General features: G+C 44.6%; 1 protein-coding gene across 1 annotated transcript; it reads left to right on the forward strand.

Moving 5' to 3' along the window:
• The first annotated feature begins 1,944 nt into the window (after window positions 1-1,944).
• LOC119375297 (uncharacterized) lies at window positions 1,945-5,224 on the forward strand. Its single transcript, XM_037645476.2, has 2 exons — window positions 1,945-2,300; window positions 2,440-5,224. Exons 1-2 carry the CDS (start codon window positions 2,007-2,009, stop codon window positions 5,101-5,103), a joined length of 2,958 nt encoding a protein of 985 aa, XP_037501404.2. The 5' UTR covers window positions 1,945-2,006; the 3' UTR covers window positions 5,104-5,224.
• Window positions 5,225-22,549: the final 17,325 nt, after the last annotated feature.

The raw sequence follows: 22,549 nt of genomic DNA on the forward strand, positions 1-22,549 counted from the left end.
ATGTTGTCACCCTGTACCCCCTGGTTTGGGGTATTGCCGTGTGCTCCCAAAGCAAGCCTACATATGCCACGTTGTTTAATTTCCAATCTTGCTTGAATCTCTGATCTCATGCACAAGACCGCATTGCCGGACGTCAAACCTGGGACCATTACCCCTTTCCAAATCCCTCTCACGACGCCATACCTATTGTAGTTCCACAGTGCCCTATTTTTCATTACAGCTGCATTCCTATTGCCCTTAGTCATTACGTATCTTTCGTGCTCCCTTAGGTACTCAGCCCCGTTGTTTATCCATACGCCCAGATATTTGTATTTATCCACTATCTCAAGCGTGACTTCCTGTATCTTATGCTCACTGCCTTCATTATCATGAAGAATCATGATTGCCGATTTTCCCCCACTGAACTTCAAATTTAACCTATCTCCTTCATTACCACAGATGTCTATCAATCCCTGCAGATCTTCCTTGTTGTAGGCCGTTAATACTATATCATCTGCATACACCAATGCCGGTAATGACTGTTCAACGTGTTTTCCTTGCTTGGCAAAAGAGAGGCTGAAGCCGAGTCTACTCCCCTCTAATTTAGCTTCTAATCCTTGTAGGTACAGCATAAATAACAGGTGACAAGGGACACCCCTGTCGAAGCCCGCGTTGTATCTCTATAGGTTCGGATACCTGTTTTTCCCATTTTATAACTACCCTGTTACTTTTAAAGATGTCCTTTAAAAGATTAGTTATTCCATCTTCCACATCTAGTGTGTCCAGTACTTCCCACAAGTCTTCTTGAATCACACTATCGTAAGCTCCCTTGATATCTAGAAATGCCAGCCACAGGGGCCTGTGTTCTTTTTCCGCTATTTCAATACACTGCGTCAATGAGAACAGATTATCCTCCAACCTCCTTCGTTTACGGAACCTATTTTGTAGTTCCCCCAGCACCCCCTCATTTCAATCACACGAGCGCCACCAACGGACGCGCAAGCGCTCATGGGAAATGTGTGTACGCCGCAGCAGCCACCGTGACGAGCGCGCGGGACTGGCGCTGTCGCTTTCCGCTTGCGCCGTGCCAGGAATTCTTAGACACAGTGAATTTGGCAAGGTGCAACATCTTACTGGGCAATTCAATCACGAACTTCAGTGTTTAGCTGTGATGGCCTCTGGACCATTTGCATCTCTCTCACTGTTGAACTAGTTGAGCTAGAGTTACTGTATATGCTACCTTTAAGCTTATACAGTAACTCTAAGTTGAGCGGCTCAGAAGCGTCACCTTTTATTTTTTTTTTGGCCCCATTGCTCCTTACGCCATAAATAAAAAAAATACAGCTCGGTTGCCTATGAAGTGCAGGAGCGGTCTATAATTCGCGGATGTATTTGGAATCAGCGTCCATCGACACTGTCGACGACTACAGCGTGAGGTTCTGATATTTAAAGAGTGCACTACTAGAAAGTGTAGTCGGCAAAAGTGTAATCGGAAAATGGGATACATACATTGCGTCGCTCGCACCATATATGTAACGAACTATAAGTGCCTACTAACCTTCGTTGGTGCTATAACTACTGCTTGGAATAATACTTACACCTCTGTCACACAAGCAGCTTTAACTGCGGTTATGCTTAACCGTGGTTACAGGATTAACCGCAGTTAACGCGAACGCGGGTTTGCCATTGCTACACCAGCTCAGCTCAGTTGCGCAAGCCGACGAAACCACGTGTTGCATGGTCAGCAAGAAGTTTGGGCACACCCTCGGCAAGTTTCGTGGTGCGATACACCTCCGCTAACCCGCACGACAGTGTATTGAATCGTTCCACTTTCGACTACATGTTCAGTGTTTGCAGCTGTGAGGCGGCTAGACACAAACAATGCAAAAAGCACTTCCCCTCAAGAAACCTGTAGCGATAATACTGTACCTAAACAACACCTCCTAAAATTCTTCAGGCCTGCGCCCTCCGCCGTGACGTCACCACCGGCCGTCCTACCGGTCCAACACCTTCTGACCGGTCCCGTCATGCATTCCCGAATTCCCTCTCGCTTCAGTGGTGACGGCCGGGCTGCACGTGTGTTTTTCGCGAGTCTGCCGAGCCATTTTCTTTGCGTTGTGTTTGCAGTGAATTTTGCAGCCGGAATTTTATTGCACGAAGCTTCTGACATGCCCAACAAGTGTTGTGTGCCGGCATGTTCAAGTAATTACAAGACCGGGAAGAAAGTTCAAGTATTTTCATTCCCCAAGGATGAAGTGCAAAGGAAGAAGTGGCTCAGTGCTATTCCAAGAAAGGATTTCTTCCCGACGGAAAACAACAAGGTAAGAGCAAACTGGATGTCACCATTGCATCACACTGATGGTGAAATCATACTCATTGTAACAGTTCGCGATGCGCTTGTGCAATGTTTAGACGCATTGCGAGGTTCGCTGACACTCTGCGACTGCTGTTGGTATGCAGGTATGCGCATTGCATTTCACCGAGTCATGCCTCGAGAACAAGTCGTCCTACACGGATCCTATGACAGGAAGAGTGCTAGAGGTTTCACTGAAAGTACCGCGCCTGCGTTCAGGATCAGTGCCCACACTGTTCCCAGGATGTCCTTCGTACTTGTCGAAGGATGACCCCTCTCCGAGAGAATGCCCGGAAACGAAAAAAATGCGCCGAGAAGCGGCTGACCTCGCTCGTGCCATCGCAGAATCGGAGGCTACTTATCGCGATGAAGAAGCGAAATGTTGTTTTTCTTCGCTTCTTGAGCTTATGGAATGTTTGAAAAGCGCACCTGTGCCAAATCAGTGGATTGTAATTCACCGCCCAAACTGTTCCCTGTTTTTAAATATTGTCGATGAGAGCATGCCGATGTTGCGGTCGTCTGTTACTGTTTTCAGCGACCTGAGTATCAGTGTATGTTTTCATGGTACCAAATTAAGCCGTATAGGTGATTATGTCGTGCCAGGAAGCATTGGGAATGTGAATGTCCTGTCTGCCATCTTAAGTAAGCTTCAAAGCATCCTCGATGAAAAATGCTCCTCAGAAGGTCTTTGTGACGTAGTCGTTAGCCTTCTTGAGCAACTTGAACGAGATGCCATTGACAGTAAGAAACGGATCATTCGGTTCTTGCGAGAACAAGTGGCGTTGCTTGGAAAACAGCGGTTGCAGTATTCCTCCGAAAGTATGGTGGTTGCTTGCATACTGCATACCATATCTCCACACGCCTACAAATTTCTGAGGGGATCAGGTTTTTTTGCCATGCCGCATCCCAGTACTTGCCGAAATGTCTGCTCCTCGTTTCACTTGTCACCTGACACCGAGTCAGCGAGTCAAAATTTTCTCAGGTACATAAAACACAGATTTAAACAATTGCAGCCGCATGAAAGTGCCGTGGTTCTCATGCTCGACGAAATTCACATCCAGCATTTCTTTGATTTTAAAGGTGGAAAAATTTCAGGGGCAGCAGCAAACAGTGAAGAGGCCGCTACGTCTGCTCATGTGTTTATGCTGCAAAGCATGCTGAGTTCTTTTCGCGAGGTCGTGCACATTCTGCCTGCACGAACAATGAATGCTCACTCTCTTCATGCTGTCCTGAAAAATGTAATCATTGGCCTTGAGCAAATAGGTTTTAAAGTTCTTGCAGTAGTTTCAGACAACAACGCAATAAATCGCAAGGCACTCAGTATGTTTTCAGATCCGCCAAAGCTGAGCATCGTCTACCCAAATCCAAAAGACGCAACACGACCTATGTTTTATGTTGTGGATTCTGTGCACTTGTTGAAATGCATCCGAAACAACTGGATAAATCAAAAGAATCTTGGGACAAACCTATATTTTCCAATGTTCGATCTCTCAAACAACAGTGTCCATCCCGACTGCATACAGTGGGCATCATTCAAAGATCTTCGGGAGCTGCACAAGCTAGAGGCTTCTCAGCTTTTGAAATACAGCTATCGCCTTTCTTCAAAGGCGCTAAATCCTAGCAACTTCGAAAGGCAGAATGTTAAACTAGTTCTACAAATATTCAATGCTTTTGTGGCTGAGGCACTGGATGCCCACTGCAACTTTCATGCTTTATGGCATGCCAAAGAAACAGCAAATTTTATCAGGATAGTTCTCCGCTGGTGGAAGATTGTCAACGTTAAAACACCTCACAAAGGCTATCACCACAGAGATGTTTATGAAGAGCCAGTTTCGTGCCTGAATGGTGACCCTAAGCTGGAATTTCTCGATGCATTTGTCACTTGGTTGGATGTGTGGGAATCCTACAAACACGACAACGGCATTCTCACGCGAGAAACTCAATCTGCTCTAAGGCATTCCGCCTATGCAATACTTGAATTCACCAAGTACTGCCTTGTCGAGCTTCGTTATAAATATGTCCTGCTCGGCAAACTGCAGACAGACGGCCTCGAAAACCGATTTGGCCAGTACAGGCAAATGGCTGGTGGTCATTACCACATCAGCATTAGGCAGCTGTACGAGAGTGAAGGCAGGATTCGCCTACAAAATACTCTTCCTATAATGAGCAGTGACGATTTCATTGACGAGGCTCCTCCATCAGCAACAGCCACAAATCAACAGGACTTCAGAGTTACTGTCAAACCTGAAGACCTTGACAGCTTAAGCACACGCGTCGCTGTTTTTGCTTATGTTGGAGGCTTTTGTACTAACTCTGTGGTGAAAACGTTGAAGTGCAACTACTGTCAAGAGAACCTTGTTGCTGAAAGCTGCGATGCTGAGTGCGATGGTGACGCTAATTCGTTAATAGCAAGTCTCAATCGAGGTGGCTTGAAATTTCCGAACGCTTGTGTTGTGACAGTAGTGATGCACACTGAAGTTGTTACAAAGTTGCTCCAGAATGAAACAAATGCCGCGGGCTTTCTGCAGACACGAAATCACAGAGCTATTGTTCAACAGCTTGTGAAGGAGAGCCTGCCAGCATTTGAGGAACTGGCGACCTGTGCGAATGGGCACGAACCAGATTTGGTAATAAATATGTTGATAAAATGTGCAACAAATGTTATGCTAAATAATTATTGCAAAGAGAGGAATGACGCAGCTGCTGTTGCTAAAGCTGATGCGAAAGCTGTCGCAAAAGCACGGAAACTGAAAACTGTTGCTCCAAAATAAAGTGCTCATGTATCATATTTGTAATTTTTATTAGTATGTTCATTTATTTGTGTTTTTGATTATTGCTTCGTGTCCTTGTTTCGTGTGTAAATGTTGAATAAACTAACTCTTACTACAGGAAGTTTCCACGTCAATATTTTGACAAGTTTCTTATCAGTTCCAACACCCTCCCTAGTTGTCTTTGAAGACATTCAGACGCGAGAAAAAACAATATTGCTGAGAATAACTATTCGCGTAACCGCGTACGATATCGCGATACAACTGCTTCACTGCGAGAGGAGTGCCAGAAGCGGCGCGCCCCCGCAGGACCGGTCGGACGGCGAGTGATGACGTAGCTGACGTCATGTCACGTGAGGCGCAGGCCTGAAGAATTTTAGGAGGTGTTGACCTAAAGCCCCTCCATCGCGTCTACTGCCGCTTTTTTAAGTACCGCCATCTATTGTTCGACGACGACGCCCAATTCCGGAGCTTCCGGAAGGAAGTTCTTGAGCCACTTCCTTCCGCTTTTTCCTGCCATCTTGTTTCTGCGCACGCATATGCACACGCGAGGAAGAACATATTTGCTTCTCCGTTTCGCAAGTGTTGTTGTTTTGAGGTTCGTCGTAAGCTGCCTGCCGCCGAGCGAGTTTTCGCTCGGTGTTTCTGCGTCGCGAGGGCATGGGCGGGCATGGGGCAGGTGCATCAACCGGAAAAGCAGCAGAAAGATCATGACGGCACTTCGGCTTCCGCTAGGCGGGGAACCGGTGTAAAGGGAGAGGGGGCGGACGAGTTGGCGCTACTTAACCTAGCCGGCGGAAAACGCATGGAGGGGCTTTAACTGTACATTCTCGCAAACACGCCGTGGACGGAATAATCTTTGTTGTTGGCCTTCCCACGGCGAGCCTCGTTTTACCAAGCAAAACTCGTTTTCAACTAGTTTTGCTTGGCTATTGTTCGCCAACTAGAGACGCGTTCCGTGAAAATCCTCCGCGAAGCTGCCGAATAACGTGCGCCGGTGCACGGCTGGTGCACTCACAGCTCCGTCATCTTGTGAGCTTCTCGGTTTGTGAGGGTAAACCGTGCTTGCCTAGCTCGGTTTCCGATAACTACGGTTAGGAGACTAAGTGCGGTTACGTCTGCCGTGTAGCTACCACTAACCGCGGTTAACCGTAACCATAGTTAGCTTAACCGTGGTTAAGGCTGTACGTGTGACAGGGGTATTAGAGCGAACAAAGAAAGGAGCAGTACAATTAAGGAAGGAAATGCACAAACCAGCGCTCACACACAACTGAAAGATTATTGCACGCGTGAAAAAAAGCATAAAAAAATGGGAGTGCTTCGCGCGTATATAAAGAGGTACGAAAAGTCAAACAACCAAGGCGCGTGCTTACAGTCGATTAATAATGTAGGATTCCTTGTCTTGTAACGAATGAGAAGGCTGACTGACACAAAGTGTGATGTTATTTGTGACATGATATGCCACCGAAATTTCTCGCGTCGTCTGATTAGGTTGATGGTACAAAATTACTGTGCTTTCGAAGATCGGATTACATTTTCATGACTGACATAGAGAGGCGAGATGAGACGGCTCCATTAAATGAATTTCGATGCTCGCTGAGACGCGTATTAATACATCGACCAGTCTGGCCGATGTCCATGTGGAGACAAGAAAGAGAAATTTGCGGTTAACACCTACACAATTTAAAAAAACAATCGGCATGCCACTGACCGCATTTTTCTTTGGCAACCGCAGACACCTGCGACATTAATGCGACTGAGCTTATTTGGGACTGCAAACACAACCTTCACCCCCACATCGCTTCCCTACGTTCTTCAGGCCATGCGACTGAAGAATTTCTTATACATACGTGGAATAACTGTAGTATTTCTAGTTTCTGCATTATTTACGGATGGAGAACGTCCGTGTTAATCTTTCTTTGCCATGCGAACAGACTTTCGCGAACCGATACAACGATATGCAGGATATCCCGCCTCTTTGATCACTTTGCAGCTGGAAACTATTGCTCATCTTATGTGCGCAAGTTTTTTTCCAATGCCTTGCGTAATCATGACATCACAATTCCTCGTTTAACAACATTCGGATGCGCCGACGCAAAAGTGAACACCGATTTCACTGAACGCGGGCTATAGCTATAGTGCCCGCGAACACGCTCCGCAGTGAACCTAAAAGCATCTGTCAAGAAACTGCAAATTATCAGAGCAATGCATCTCGCAAGTGAATTCTAGTCCAATCCATTTTTCTTTAAACACGTTTCGGATGTGCTCACTTATTTGTACAGCTCGTGACTTGTCAATTAAAATAATATAATCATCTGTATACCTGAACACTGTAACGCCTCTCTGCAGTTTGGTTAAACCCTATCACCAGGGGCGTAGCCAAGGGGGGAGTTAGGGGGGTTCAACCCCTCCCCCCCCCCGAAATTTTTCAGTTTTGTTTGCGTATATATACACGCGCACATACAAACCCACGCACAAACATACATAAAGTATGGTTGAACCCCCCCCCCCCCCCCCCCGCTCCGAAAGAAAATTTCTGGCTACGCCCCTGCCTATCACGAGCCACTATGGTATCAAAGGCCGTAGTGGCTTGCGAACAAGTAATCATTGAATAAATACGAATTTAGTGTTCCAGCTCACATTGCTCACGATAGCACGTTTTTACTGCATGTATACCGGCACGTCATAACTCGCATGCCGCTTAACTGCTACATCCGGTATACATCCGCTCGGTAATATACCTACACTGACTGCATCATTTCTTTCGCATTTCATGCGTAGAGACACATGCAGGTGCGTTCAGACGTGTAGTATTTAGGATTTAATAATAGTCAACCAGCGGCGACGCGTTTTCTTTTTTTTTTCCGTTTGGTGCTCCCACGGTGCCAACGAGCAGCGAGCGACGGAACAGCCGGCGGGCTCGCCGTACACACTTTTCCCATAGTGCTTCGCGCGCCCTCGGGGTGTTCTGGGATTGCTTGAAAAAGGTCTATTGGGATAGTGAATCCTGTTTCACAGTTTTATCGGGCAATTAGTTCCAATCCACTATCGTTCTAGGAAAGAAGGAATACTTAAAACAGTTCACACGTGTCGTGAATGGTGCTACAGCTAGTGAGTCTTTGTGCCTGATATCATAACCTGACGAATATGCAAGAACGTGGGAAGTGTCGACATTGTACTGGCCTTTCATTAGTTGAAAAAAGAATTTTAAGCGACGTACGCGATTTCGATGAGTAACAGCAGGTAAGCCACTTTGAGATAGGAGGTTAGTGATTGAAGTGCGGCCATACGTATTGTAGACGAATCTAACAGCTTTTTTTTTGTAAACTTTCTAGCTTTCCTAGGTCCGTTTTAGTGAACCGTGTCCCATATAATTACGGCATATTCTAAAGCTGGCCGGACGAGTGTTTTATATGCCAAGATACGTATTGTTGATGTCGATGATTTTAATGTGCGTCTTAAAAAGAACAACTTACGGCGGCACTTTGCAAGCACACTGTCAAGGTGTTTTGACCACGAGAGATCACTCGTTATGTAAAGGCCCAGCTATTTAGAATGTGTAACTTCTGAAAAAGGAACGTCTTCTGTACCATAGTGATATATTAGTGGCTTCTTTTTTAATGTTACCCGCATATATACTGTTTTCACAATTAATGCACATTTGCCATTGCTTACAACAATCAACAGTCAACAAAATCCCCGTCTAAAGGAGCACTGACATCAAATTTTCGCATGTCAAGATTTTTGCATCCACGAGTAGTTATCTACCCCCTAGTAGCGATTCGCGACCGAATATGCAAGTGATGGTCGAATAGCTATCTGTTTTATTGATTTATATCACCGGTATCTAGCACGATTCAAAACAACCTGCAAGCCCGCCATTTTTTAGAGCTGGCAGCGCTCCCTCGCGGTCAACTCCATACCGCGCCCCAGTTTACCACTTGTCCACAGAAAGGAGTGACGTGAGGATCAGCTGCTCAGCTAACATATCGTCTGCTAGGCGCGCACGTTCAGTCGTGCCTTGTCACCAGCGTCGCCGTCAGAAGTATCGACTTGTGTTGAAGACGACATTCTGGAACTTAGAATCACCGCGATACGCGACGTCGCGAATCATTTTCGCTTCGACCCTTTGCAAAACAGCGATTCAGAAGTGGACGCCGTTCCAAGCAGCAAAGAGGAGGTGCCCGGGGACGCACGTTTGGGCCATACTCGCTGGTGTGTCTCAATTAGCTATACCAGAGAATTTCAGCGTGCACGGCATTCCGGTATACGCAAAGGGGTCTATGGAATATCAGCATAGCGAATGCACACAAGCGGAGAAATAGAATACAATAGGTTTCTACAATAACAATTCTGTGCTTGCCAGGTTCTTTGCGCCGCCAGATGGCCCCACCTATCCGGCCTCTCACGGTTACGGCTGTAGTAACCCGGTATTACGCTAGCGCAAGGAAGTCCACGGATGAACTAACATTGACTATTACCGCTACATGCGTGTTACTTGTTAGCGATGTTATTTATCTATAGGCTACTCCACTTTGATAGCCTGTGGTCGTGTTGGCGTGTACAGATGATGGGCACCCTGCGTGCTCGGCACAGTCAGGAACAAAAATGGTAATACTGATGTTTTCTCTCTTTGCGAGCCCTTATCGTCGCTTATGCACCTGTAGATGACCTTCTGCACATTGCATCGCTTGAAAAGTGCAATGAAAACCAAAAAAGAAAAAGAAAAGTAAAATCGGCATGTCAAGCTTGCGAAATGCCCGCCAGCGCACCATGAGCGTGGCATGTAACCCATGCCGTACCTTACACGCATGTCATTCATTGTTTCCATGTTACCAGCTGTCATTTATGTACCTCATGCAGTCACGTCACGCTATACCAATCTTGGTATGATATCAAGTTAGAGAACCGGACGCGAGTGCACCAGGCTCCATGCCGTAAATGACATACATGTCGTTATTTTGATGTTACTATATGTCATTTATGTTGGTCGCACAATCACGTCACGCTATATCAATTTAGGTGAATGTCAAGCTAGCGAACCGGCTGCGAGCGCACCATGAGCGTGGAATGTGTACATGGCATGCATGCCATTATTTTCATGTTGCCAGCTGTCATTTATGTTGGACGTACAGTCACACAGCACAATACCAATTTTGGTGTATATGAAGCAGGCGGAACGGTCACTAGCGCCCCCAAGACAATTTTGTCAAAATAACGCCATGTATGACAAGCGTGTCATGATTTGCACGTTAGAAACTGTCGTTTATGTGCGTCATACACTCTTGTGACTCCATACCTATTTTGGTAAATATCAAGTTAACGAAACAGTCGCAAGAGAACCAAGGGAGTGACGTGTAAATCATGAGGTTAATGAAATGCATAGCATGATTTTCAAGTCAAGACCCATCATTCATGTTCTTCATGCAGTCGTGTCATGTCACACGAATTTTGGCATACATCCCATTAACGAAACAACCACACGAGCCATGAGTCGTAGGCGGCTAGATAGATAGGTAGATAGATCCGTTCAAAGTCGTAGAAGTGTTTAACAAATGCTTCGCATTTAAGTCGTTAAACTCAGATAGCAATGATGTGTGATGCATGTTTTGGAACTTCTGTGAATATCACTCATGCTTCATACGACCAGTCAATCGACCCAGGAGTGCGCCCTGATAAAGTTGTTTGCACGATATAATTTTCTTGCCTGCGATAAAGCATGAATGAGGCATGATGCTTTCAGGGAATATACATTAGAGCAAAAGGCCACGGTTATCACATTGTGACATGAAGGAATGTGCATAAAGGACAACTTTGTTTTCGATTTATTCTTTTCTCCAACTTCATTTGTTTGTTTTAATCCTTCATCATCGTGTAAATTTGCGCACATTGACATGTGACAAGACCGTGCGCTCTCATTTTGCAGCAACTACCTTGGATGCAGTCAACTACCCTGGACATCTTTCTCCCGCCATGCAACTGTGAGAACCCACCGAAGCACAGATTGTCAGGAAGTGAAAAGACTTTTCGGCAACAATTTTGCATTGCGCACTCTGCCCGTCTCCTGAAATAGCATATTAAGGTACATAAGCACTGTACCGTCATACATATGCATCAAGGAACATTGAAATTACATATCAAGGTACATTAACATTATCAGCTTGGATTCATTTAGCTAGAACGAATAAATCATGTTAAAGCTATACAATGACGGCCATATCATGTGACAGACATCTGCTAAGTGCAGTGTGTATTGTGAAGCACATGCGTTTTATGGTATTGAATGAATGGATAAATGTTTATTCCAGCAAAATACAGAAAATGGGCCTCAAGTGAAAAGTGACAATGGTAGCTTGAGAAGTGCACAAGGCCCAGTAGAGCAAAAAGAGAGACGCAGCAGAAACGTGTGCACGTTCAAAGGCAAAACATATACGCATACAAAAAGAAACAGGAAAGACAAAGCAGAAGAAACTTGCACATTCAAAGGCAAACACCTACGCCATCTGCAAAGTGACAAAATCAAAAAGCGTAAACATTTACGCTAGTGAAAACAATGAATATAAGAAAACAGTGAAAACAGAAAAGAAGGAACGGCCATTCAACGGCATGGAAGGAATGCAACTTCATTGGTCACGTATCAACAGTTGAATTTGCCAAGGTTACATGTGCATATTCTTAGCCATTAGGAGATGTGCAAGGCTAATTTAATCGCATTGATATAAGTCAGCTGTTGAGTCTGTTGAACCAGATTGTTGAATCACCTTGTTTATTCCCTCTCGTTAATTTGCTATTCTCCATTATGTTGCCATAGTTTCCAAGGTCAACACATAGTATCATGACTGTTGACACAATTTGACAAGGTGAAAGCAGTGTTGTAGGCGTTACTGAAAAAAAGTAACTAAATACGTTACTCGTTACACTATAAAAAAAGGAACGCGTTACCGCCCTGCGTTACCAACAAAAAAATGTAACGCGTTACCGTTACCGTTACCGAAAAAAAGTAACGGACGTTACCTCGGCCGTTACTCCGCAATCATAAATTTTAATCAACGTGTGATTGCTGCAGGAACCCACAATAAGAATTTTTTAAACCTCAAATTTATGTTTCACATAAATCTTCTAACCCAAACAACGATTACATCCAAAATGCTGATTTAAGGAGAGAGAGAGAGAATAAACATCTTTCATACGGTAATATTTAAGCGTCGTCTTCGGGGTGGCCTCCCCTTTGCAGGAAACCATAGGCTTTCGCCGCGTCGACAGCCCTCGCTATCAGCTGGCGCAGGTCTTCGAGGGTGGGGCTGGCTAAGGCTCGCTCCCAAAGCTCAGGCGTATAGTCTGGGTTGGATTATGTGCACAAATGTACCAGGCCTTAGCAATGTTATAGTGGCTTAAAGTTGCTTGTAGAGTTACGTGTGATGGCTTCCGATTCTGGCACATGGTGAAGCCATTTTTCTCAATTAGAGATTATACACAATATGAGATTCAATCATCAACGCTATCCGCAAAGAAATCATGACTGAACTCTCAAGAAATTTCCAGTAATTCTAACGGCGTGTTTCTAGTAGCAAAGTATATGCGAAAATTTTGTAGTAAAGAAATGCTTCAACGGCTTAGTCACAGGAAAAAATATCTGTGCATAAACATTTTTTGTTCACTTTAACCTGTATAATTACCGCAAAAATTGCGAGCGTTTATGTGAAGGTGTTCAAGATCAGCCTCGCTCGCAAAACTTAGCTGCAGTTGCGGATAGAAAGAAGCAAAACTTATTTTCAAAAAGCTGATAAGCCTTATCAACTTTGTAGCAGCTATAACACGATTTCGCACATCTAGACATTTTAAAAAAATAGTTTCCTTCGCTCTACAAGATTCAAACAAAGTTGCTTTACTGTTTGTTGCGCACACATTTCATACACAAAATGTCTTCTTTTTAGCGGCAATATTTGTGTTTTACGTCGCCGTGAACTTTCGAGAACGACAGGTAATGAAATTGGTCCCTCCATAAGTTCGACATTTTCTCCCTCGCAAATTACGCAGTTAGTAAGAAAACTAAGTCCCTTTCCGGGCTGTTGAGTGGCATGTGCACAAGATGTAAAATACCCAACCAAAGCTAAAATATCCATTTTCGGATCAGTGTCGATTTCTCGTGGAATCACTCGTTTGCGATAACCATGATTAGGAGTCTAACTGTATTATGTGTGCCGTGTACCGTGGTTATGGGCTAACCTGTACCGTGGTTAGCCCGTAACCGTAGTTTGCTTAACCGCGGTTAAGGCTGTTCGTGTGACAGCGGTATTAATGGGCTTTAGTTGAAACAGAGGGACGCCAACCAAGGTAAGGAGTAAAAAGATTTTTTTTTTGCGTAACAAGAAAAATCCGACGTTTCGCGTCCCACTCGCATTCTTTTTCAGGGTTTTCTTCCTGCCATGCGGTCACGCCTATTCTCCATGATGTGAAGAATTCCGTTGAGGCAGACTCTCGATCTGCAGCGCACCTGTAGACCAGTTGACATTACCGGCTGTCTCCTGGATGGGCCAGGATTCCACAAAAAGCCGCTTATTGTAGTTGGCCTCTAAGTCGATGACACGGGAGTTGTCAAATTCGATGTGGTGTTCGTTCACCACGCTGTGCTCGGCGAGTGTACTCTGTCACTCGAACTTGCGGACGTCGTTTTTATGTTGTCGCAGCCTCTCGGGGAAAGTCTTTGTTTCCCCCACGTACGAAGCGTCACGATCAGCACATGGTATGGTCTAGACCAGCCCTTTCGCTTTCTCTTCGGGTGGCCTGTCTTTTGGGCACGAAAAGGCGCAGGTGCCAGCAAGCAATCCACCTGCTACAATCCACTTCCACGAAAAGCAGTTTCTCATGGCGGATTCCGCGGCTTTCTTCAAGCTTTGTGTGGCGACAAGCGATTCCGCCCGGGCATACTTTGTCAATGCCCGGCAAGCCGAACGCAGTCCGACGCTGCGACAAAAGAATTCGTCGGAGCGAGCTCTAGGAAAATGGCACCTGCAGGATGAAAAAGTAACGAGTAACGTGACCCCACACGTTACCGAAAAATGTTAACGTAAGTACGTTACCCGTTACAGTTTTGAAATTGTAACGAGTACGTTACTAAGTTACCGAAAAAAGTAACGCGTTACCGGTAACGCCGTTACTTGTAACGCGTTACCGCCAACACTGGGTGAAAGCACTGTTATTGTCCCCAGGCCTTAGTTTATCCTCATTAGAAGTGCGCTGTTTATTTTTGCCATGGTTCAGTGCCAAGTTGCCCAGTATTCACTCTTAAACAGAGTAGGTGCGGTTAATCAAGACCTTGCTAACATTCACAACCCTTTTAAAGTGTACTTATAATGATAACATTACTGACACCAAAAACTACCCACATAATGGTAAACATGGCAAGAGTACACTTCTGGTGGTGTTTCGCATTTTTTTTACATCCGTTTGTTTTTCGCCCTGTGCACACGAAGTGAAACGGTCACAATGAAATACTTAGCAGCATCTCAATTTTGTATTTATTTCGTGTTTTGACAAAATGTCTGCAATAATAATAGCGAAGTGCGAATCTTCGGTAAGACATTCATTTTTATGTATGCAGAAATCTTAGTGGACTTCTTTTTTGTGTAATTTTCAGGAATACACTTTTGGCAAAGCAGCAAGTGTTGCTTGCCCACCAGTCTGTGTTCAAGACAAGTGTATTGTGGGCATGAGTGTCGGCAGGATTTTGTCTTGGGGGTGCAAGGCGGCGTAACGTGTCGGCCTGGTGAGCAGGAGAGCATTGGTGTAGCTTGGGTGGGGTCAAGTGCTGGTGTGTCTTGATGGCGGCAGGTGCGCTTTGTGCAAACCCCTGCCGACACCCATGATTGTGGGAACACCCTGATGTGCCTCACTTTACACTATGTCGAACAGCTCGTACATCTTACCACATTTAGGCCAACACTGGCATTTATGCAGAGTGTTATGCGCAATACTGCATGCAACCTTTCTGATATCGTGTGCATTTGAAAATTTCGCATTGTTTAAAAAGACGCTGAGTGGACCTAGTGTTATCCAGCAAACAGAAGTCTTAACACGGGCAGTTGGGCGAGTTGGTGTATATTCATAGTTAAAGAGGGTGCAAAAAAAATCACAGCACAGAGAAATGAAGGGGACAGGATGACGCGCTACTAGCAACTGAAGTTTAATCGAAACCACAGAAAGATGTAAACACAAAGTACGAAAATATTACAAGACTAAACAATCACACATCCATAGAGGAATGAAGGGGGCAGACAGGACAATGCGCTACTAGTAACTGAAGTGTAATCACAAATATATTGTAGCAAAACAGCCATTTGGGCTAGTTGGTAACGGTTCATATCTTAAAGCAAATAGCATTACATGTTCTTACATGTTCATTATATGTGTGTCGTCGGTTCCTCCCTTTTGTCCTTGTTCCCATAGTGCGCCTATTTGCTTTAAGATATGTAATCACAACCACAGAGATATAAACACACATGACTAAAAAAGCCAAGCACATGTTCAACTTCAGTTGTTAGTAGTGTGTCGTTCCGTCCCCTTCGTTGCTATGTGTTCTGATTTCGTTTTCACGTTTTCCTTACCTATGAACTGAACTCCTGACTGTTTCACAGTCTCTATATATGTGTGGTCAATTTTTATTCATCCTCATGGCATATCAAGTCCTAGGATCCAATGTGCAAAGCGACCAGTCACTATTTACAGGAATTTTTTATATTGAGTGCCTGTGATTGCCAAATTGCAAGTTGACGTTGCAGCCATGGTGCTTGGATTATTTTCAATGTGGTAATTATGCGTAAGCCATCAAGTGAAAAATTAAGGATGAACTTTTGAGTTACAGATGACACTAGCTGGCATAAAAACGTTGAAGCATGCATGGCTGTACTTGTTATGCATATTAGAAGTATTGGTACATTGCAGTCATGTGATTATGCCGACAAGTTCCCAAGCACACTTCCAGAAATTTACGATGGCTTCCAGGTATCTGTGACTAAATATGTACAGCAACATATGAAGGCAACCTTGTAATTTTGTGGGCATTGCTGAATGCTTTTATGCACCTTGGTAAGTGGACCTACAGTCAACACCACAGGTCTATTTTGGGCTTTTTTGTAGGAAACTCAACTCCAAAATCATGTGCGACATGTTTTGATGCCATAGGGCAAACTAATGCAATAAAAAACTGTACAACTGCCTGTCTACACGGTTTCATAGATGCTACACTCTTAAAAAAAAGGTTGTAGTACTTACTAACTTCGGTTTACTAACTACTTGTCACATATGTTACTACCCTGTTAGTAAGTGCGGTTAGTAACGGGGAGGTTAGTAACCGTTACTACCCTCGCCGTTACAAACGCACTTAGTATCGGTTACTACCCTTCTCGTTGCTAGCTTGTAAAATAGGTAGTAACGGTTACTACCAAAAAAAAATTAGTAACCGTGATCCTTTCGCATCACGAGCTTCCTGCTTTTATAACGGTCAAATTCGCGAGCACCAACATTGCGATATATCATTAGGTAATTATGCACAGTATGACATGAATCAGAACAGCACACATACACAACGACAAGGCTACGCGACACGTATAATTCAAAAGTGTTTCCAGGAGTATATATAGCCCTACCTCTGGGGTACGCAGCTGGTGCCAGTGGGCAGCTAGGCTTTAGGATAGGTAGGTCAAGTTATGCGCCTATATTTATATAGCGTACAATTTTATTAGGTGCGCGAGGTAACGTAGCGTAGAACTTTTAATCAAGCATATTAAGAAAGTCAATATGTTATATGTATATTTTGCGTAATATCATCTCAACATGGCCTAATATACAAGACCCAACACGGGGTATTAAGCTTACTAATATCGCCTCAATGATCTTGAATGGATCCCCGTGCTAGTGAACAGGCTGTAAAAAGCTCGTAATAATAACTTCTATGATTCGCTTAGCAAGTTCATTTAACAGGTGCATCGCAAAAAGTTAGTAACGGTACGCAAGAGGTAGTAACCGTTGCAACTTTTAAGTGTCTGCTAACGTAGGTAGTAAAAAGTTAGTAATGGTCCAAGAAAGCTAGTAACAGCGGCTGTTACTATTTGCTCGTGGTTACAAGCTTTTTCCAAACTTTTTTTAAGAGTGTAAGACGAGTCGAAGACGAAAGCCGTCATCTTGTTCTTCTCCGTCGTCGTATTTATCCCTCCGAAAGCTATCTGAACCTAACGTGGTTTTGCACATCATCCGTGATAGATCTACCTTTGACCAAGCTACAATGTCGTGTGATGACGTTATCCTGTAACGTGACGTCGTGATAACGGCATAACGGCGTCACATATTTTGGCGATCTATGACGTAACATCATATGGTGACGTCATCACGACATAATTTCTCGCGTCACTCGTGCTTTCCCCGACGCCGCGGGACGCTGACGGTAACTTTTCAGTTCGATAAATCATCTAAGGCTATTTTGGCTCAAAAGAAAAAAAAAACAAATTTCTGGGCATGGTGGGAATTAAAACCCAGGGGCCCATGGTCCGAAGGCGAGCGTCGTATCCAGAGGAACAAAGATAAACACGACAGCATAAAATTTCGGGCGACATGCAATCAGACTCAAATATCAATTCCTCTAAAAATGTTGGTCGTACAAATTATATGTCTTCAAGCCATGATCAAAAAAAGTGAATACGAGAAGGTTTTGAGAAAATATATTAAAATATATTAAAAACTTTCACTCAGTGAGTGAATGCATGTTTTTGCAGCACTGTGAAGGGTTATAAGCAAAGTAGCTTTTGTTACTAACTCGAGTTAGTAACTTGGCTGTTTGGGTAGTAACAACACGCCTGTTGCTTTCGAGTTTGTAAATGGTTAGTAACTGTCTCAGAGAGTTAGTAACAGTGGCTGTTACTAACATTTTCCTTCCAGTTACTACCTTTTTACGAACTTTTTTTTAAGAGTGTTTATTGTACTAATTAGTTGCCTTCGTGTGTAGGCTGACACCAAGTTCCTTGGGTTGCTTATTTTTTGGATTGTACTTACATACTGGCACGGTGAAGTGCACACGTTAGTGCGCATCATGATGAGATTTTACACCCTACTTTCGTTTTCCTTTACTGCTGGGAATTATGTATAGTGCTTAGGCTGTACTGTATATGTTGTTCCACGTGTTCAGTTTTGGGAGTAGGTTCTGTGCACGACGATGGAAATATATACCTATATCCTTACATTGACACGAGAACTGCTGCTGTTTTGATTCCAATAAAATGTTACAACCACTGGTTCTTGTATCACTTGAAGTATACTTGTCGTGCATGCAAATTTTGAAGAAATGAATTTGTGCTTGCAAAACAAATTGCTGAAACACTGCCTGCTCAATGTAACTGCTTGTGTTTTATTACCAAACACATTGAACAGATGATTCACAGATTATGACACGTTGTAGAAGATAGGCAACAGAAAGTTAGACAGAAAGTCATCACTGTGTTCTAACGTAGAGTGGGTGATCTTTTATCAATAGTAGCATAATTGAAGGTTCCTGTTGTATAAATAAAGTTTAACGTAGTGTGCAGGTGGACGAGGGAGTGCACATATGATAGTTTTTCCAGTTTTCTGCTTATTTGCTACAGTCCTCGTGTTTCTGTGTTACGATTGTGAAATCCTGAATTGCAAACAAGCCAACCTCTCTGCTGCTGTGGTGACGTCATTCAACAGAACCATATTTTCTCAAGAACAGCTGTTCCATTGAGGAAGATGGTATATGCTTTTTTTAATGGATACTGCATCATCTGTCTGAGGGGAGGGCCAAGTACACATGGACGTTCACAAGAGAGAAGTGCAAGTACATTAACTTTTTTGTTTTGTGGGAGACCTGTCACTGGTAAACTGGGGAGGTTGTCCTTGACATTGGGGCACGCGTTAGACATTCGCTTTAACGCGGTGGCGTGATGCTTAACAATAAAAGCTAATTAGTAAGAAATGTAGGTAGTTTCCGAGTATGAAAGCAAATAAATACTGAATATGCGTTATAGAGAATCACTGAATGCCGTGCTAAAGCGTGCATTGCGAATAAGCGCAAATTGCGGAAATAGATAAGCGTTCAGCTGCTCAGAAGGCGCTGCTGCCCCTAGCTGCGTGCAGCTCGCGGCTGTACGCGCGCATTCAACGCACTTTATGTAGGCGCGTTACAATGTCCTTGTAACTCTGGAATTTTTTCCGTGTGTAATTTTCACATGCGAACGCAGGCGGTCCGCGCTAAAGAGTGCATTGCGAATAAGCGCTAATTGCGGAAACAGATTTTTGTTCAGCTGCTCAGAGCGCGCTGCTGCCCCTGCGTGCAGCTCGCGGCATTACGCGCGCATTAAATGCACTTAATGTAGGCACGTTACAATGTTCTTCTAAGTCGGGCATCTGCGTGTGTAACTTTCGTATGAGAACGCAGGCGGTCCTCGAACCGCTCATAACACGCTGCCGCATCTGGACGCGCGCAGTTCGCGGCTGCAGAAATAACGAAAATTGCTCCACAGCATACGCTCATGGAATACACATACGTTCGCTCATCTGAAGATACCTTTGTCTGAAGATATCTGAAGATACCTACGAATTTAGCGCGAGCGAAGAGGGCACACGTTTATAATTTTTCTAGCGGCACGACACGGTGAACCGGAGAATTCGGAGCCGAGGGTGCTTACGGCGATCGGCTCGGCCTGCATGACGCCCCACAAATTATGTATTGACCTTCCGCAAGAGCAAACACACGCCGATGGTACAAGAACAGAAGTTCGAAGTTGTGCCGACGGGTTACCAGCCGCTTTGTACATACATTGGTACATATATAAGCCCACGAAAAAAGCAAGCTTGCAAGTGGTGGCGCTGTGGTGTAATGGTTATAGTGCTTGCTTTGAGTGCGTGTGGTCGCGAGTTCGATTCCTGTGTCGTGTATGCAAATGTCATGTTTGTGCATAAATACTTTGATGTCCATTTTCTATTATGTCCTAGTGATGAATAGTAGCGGAAATTGGCCGGTAAACGTAATATACTGCCTAAAATACTTTTTTTTTTCATTTCGCGACCACTGTAGGGCCTCGTATAAAAGGAGGCTTTAACAGCTCTCAAAAGAAGCAGAAAAACTCTCAATGCGCTCTGTTCAAGCCCCCAAAACGGGTTACATAAAAACACCAGCTTTACCTCCAAAAGGAGGCTTTAAAAGCTCTCAAAAAAACCAGAAAAACTTCCAATGCGCTCCGTTCAAGCCCTCAAAATGAGTTCAATAAAAACACAAATTTACCTACTTACTTCCGTGTAATCACTCCCTCCTTTTGAACCTCCTTTCGAAGGGGGTTTTGCGTAGTACCTTTAGGATGCACGCTGCGCAACGAGCCCAAAACTCCCTAAAAGGCTCAAACCCGTTTGCAGTGTAGCGATGGTACCGGCGCCGAGCAACCGGCTGAGGCCGCCGCCGCCAGCCAGCGAGCTACTGCTTATCCGCCGCATTGCGTGTGTCGCCAAAATCTCTTACTGACTCGTCCATCCCTTGTACAGCAGGAAATATTATGCCATTCACGAGATTTTTATGATGTTAACCTTTGGCAAGAGCTCTACGCAGTTTGGGCAAGTTATTTTCCGGATACTGTAGCTTGTGTCGCTTGCGTGCTTGCGTTCACTGAAGAATATATTTGCTGTCATGACGACGGGAACGTGATTTTTTTTAACACGAAAGTGTTTTATGCCGGGGTCCACCAAGACTTCAGTGACGTTGAAAAAATGTACACGATCAGATGGCAAAGAAAAAAGTTCCGTCACCAGGCATCGAACCCACGACCGCTCGGTCCGCAACAACAGATGCCGGGCACGCGATCCACTGCGCCACGGTCACAGACTCTGGAGGCTTTACAAACGCGCCTTTTATATCTACCACTCTCCCGGTTGGCGGGGTGGTGGTGCTCTCTGGGATCGGCAAAGTAAAGTAATTCATTATTACTGTGGCTTCCGCGATTAGTACCTGCAACGCGTTACACGTTCGTCCCATTCGGCGCGTTTTCAATAGAAGTACAATTTTGTCAATGGCTTAACACACCGCGAGGTGGCGACCTTAACGCAAGCGTCGTAAAAGCGTCGGCATCGCTCAATGCATCACGCTATAGTGAACTAGAACATACATCACGCTAATCAAACCAAAAAAATCACAGCATATCCACGGAGTGAATGATGATGAGTGGGCGAAGCTGCGGAGGTTCATCGGTAAACCGTGAATCTTCCGCGAATTCTGCCCAGTACATCATCACCGACGTGAGATAGGGCGCGTTTATACTAAAGGTTCGATGAGTTATGACGACTTGCAGCTCACTTTAATTTTACATGTACGCTGTGAATTTTCATTGTTTAGAAAACCATTGCTTTAGAAAACATCTGGCGTCTTTCGTTAAGCAGCTGGCGTCTTTTCCTCTTGCTTTAGAAACATCTGGCGTTCTTCCGTTTTGCTTTTACAAAACATCTGGCGTCTTTCGTTGGTTTATTTCATCAATCAACAGCGTTTTGAACAAAATTGTTATTGATTAATCACGCACAGGAGAAATCTCACCAGGCACTACCTTGGAGGTAAAGAATGGCTGCTAATGGGAATGAGAGACAGAAGAAGTCGGCTTGTAGCTACCGCTGCGAATTTTTTATTGTTCAACAACGCACAGGAAAAATCTCCCACCGGCACCACCTTGGAGGTCAAAGCGTAAGACTGGTTACGGACTACGACTACGACTACGAGGGACGAACGGGTGCCGCCTTAAGGAGCTTCGCCCCTAAAATAGCTCTGCGACGCGCGCCTGCCTCACCTGGCTGTGACACCGCGTTCCCCGCCTACGCGCCCGCCCCGAGAAAAATTGCGGCCGGGCTACCGGGGCGGCACGACGCGCTTTGCGTTTCCCTCTAGTGCGGCCGCGGTGTTCAATCACATTTTAACATGCCGCGGGATGGCGACCAAGTTCTGCGTTCAATATGCGACGCTCTTCTGGCTATCACAACTCGGTCTCTGATTACGCTTTCACCGTTAACTACTACAGCTACCACAAGGGTTTGTTTAATCATTGACCATGGACGTTAGTCGTCGGCATGGATATGTACCACCAAGCATCAAAGTGGGTGCATACACGTTAAACGGTGCTATAGCTGCCAGACATCAATATACATTGTGCAAACTCCCTTATATCAATGTACAGTAAACATTCAGTTGCTTCTATAAGGGAACATTTTACTTTCGTGTTATTCCGATTCCTATAACGGAGGGATCAACCATGTTCTTTTTATTACTAATATTTATTCAGCAAAACGACGCAAGCTCATCAACCCGACGAGACGACCTCGTCAGATGTAACCACTATCAACTGTTCTTTTTTTTCTTTTAGCGCTAGGATGCAGTGCAACCTGAAATAAAATAACATACATTGGAGGTGTG

The sequence above is a fragment of the Rhipicephalus sanguineus genome, chromosome 11 (assembly GCF_013339695.2).
Source record: "Rhipicephalus sanguineus isolate Rsan-2018 chromosome 11, BIME_Rsan_1.4, whole genome shotgun sequence".
NCBI classification, from domain to species: domain Eukaryota; kingdom Metazoa; phylum Arthropoda; class Arachnida; order Ixodida; family Ixodidae; genus Rhipicephalus; species Rhipicephalus sanguineus.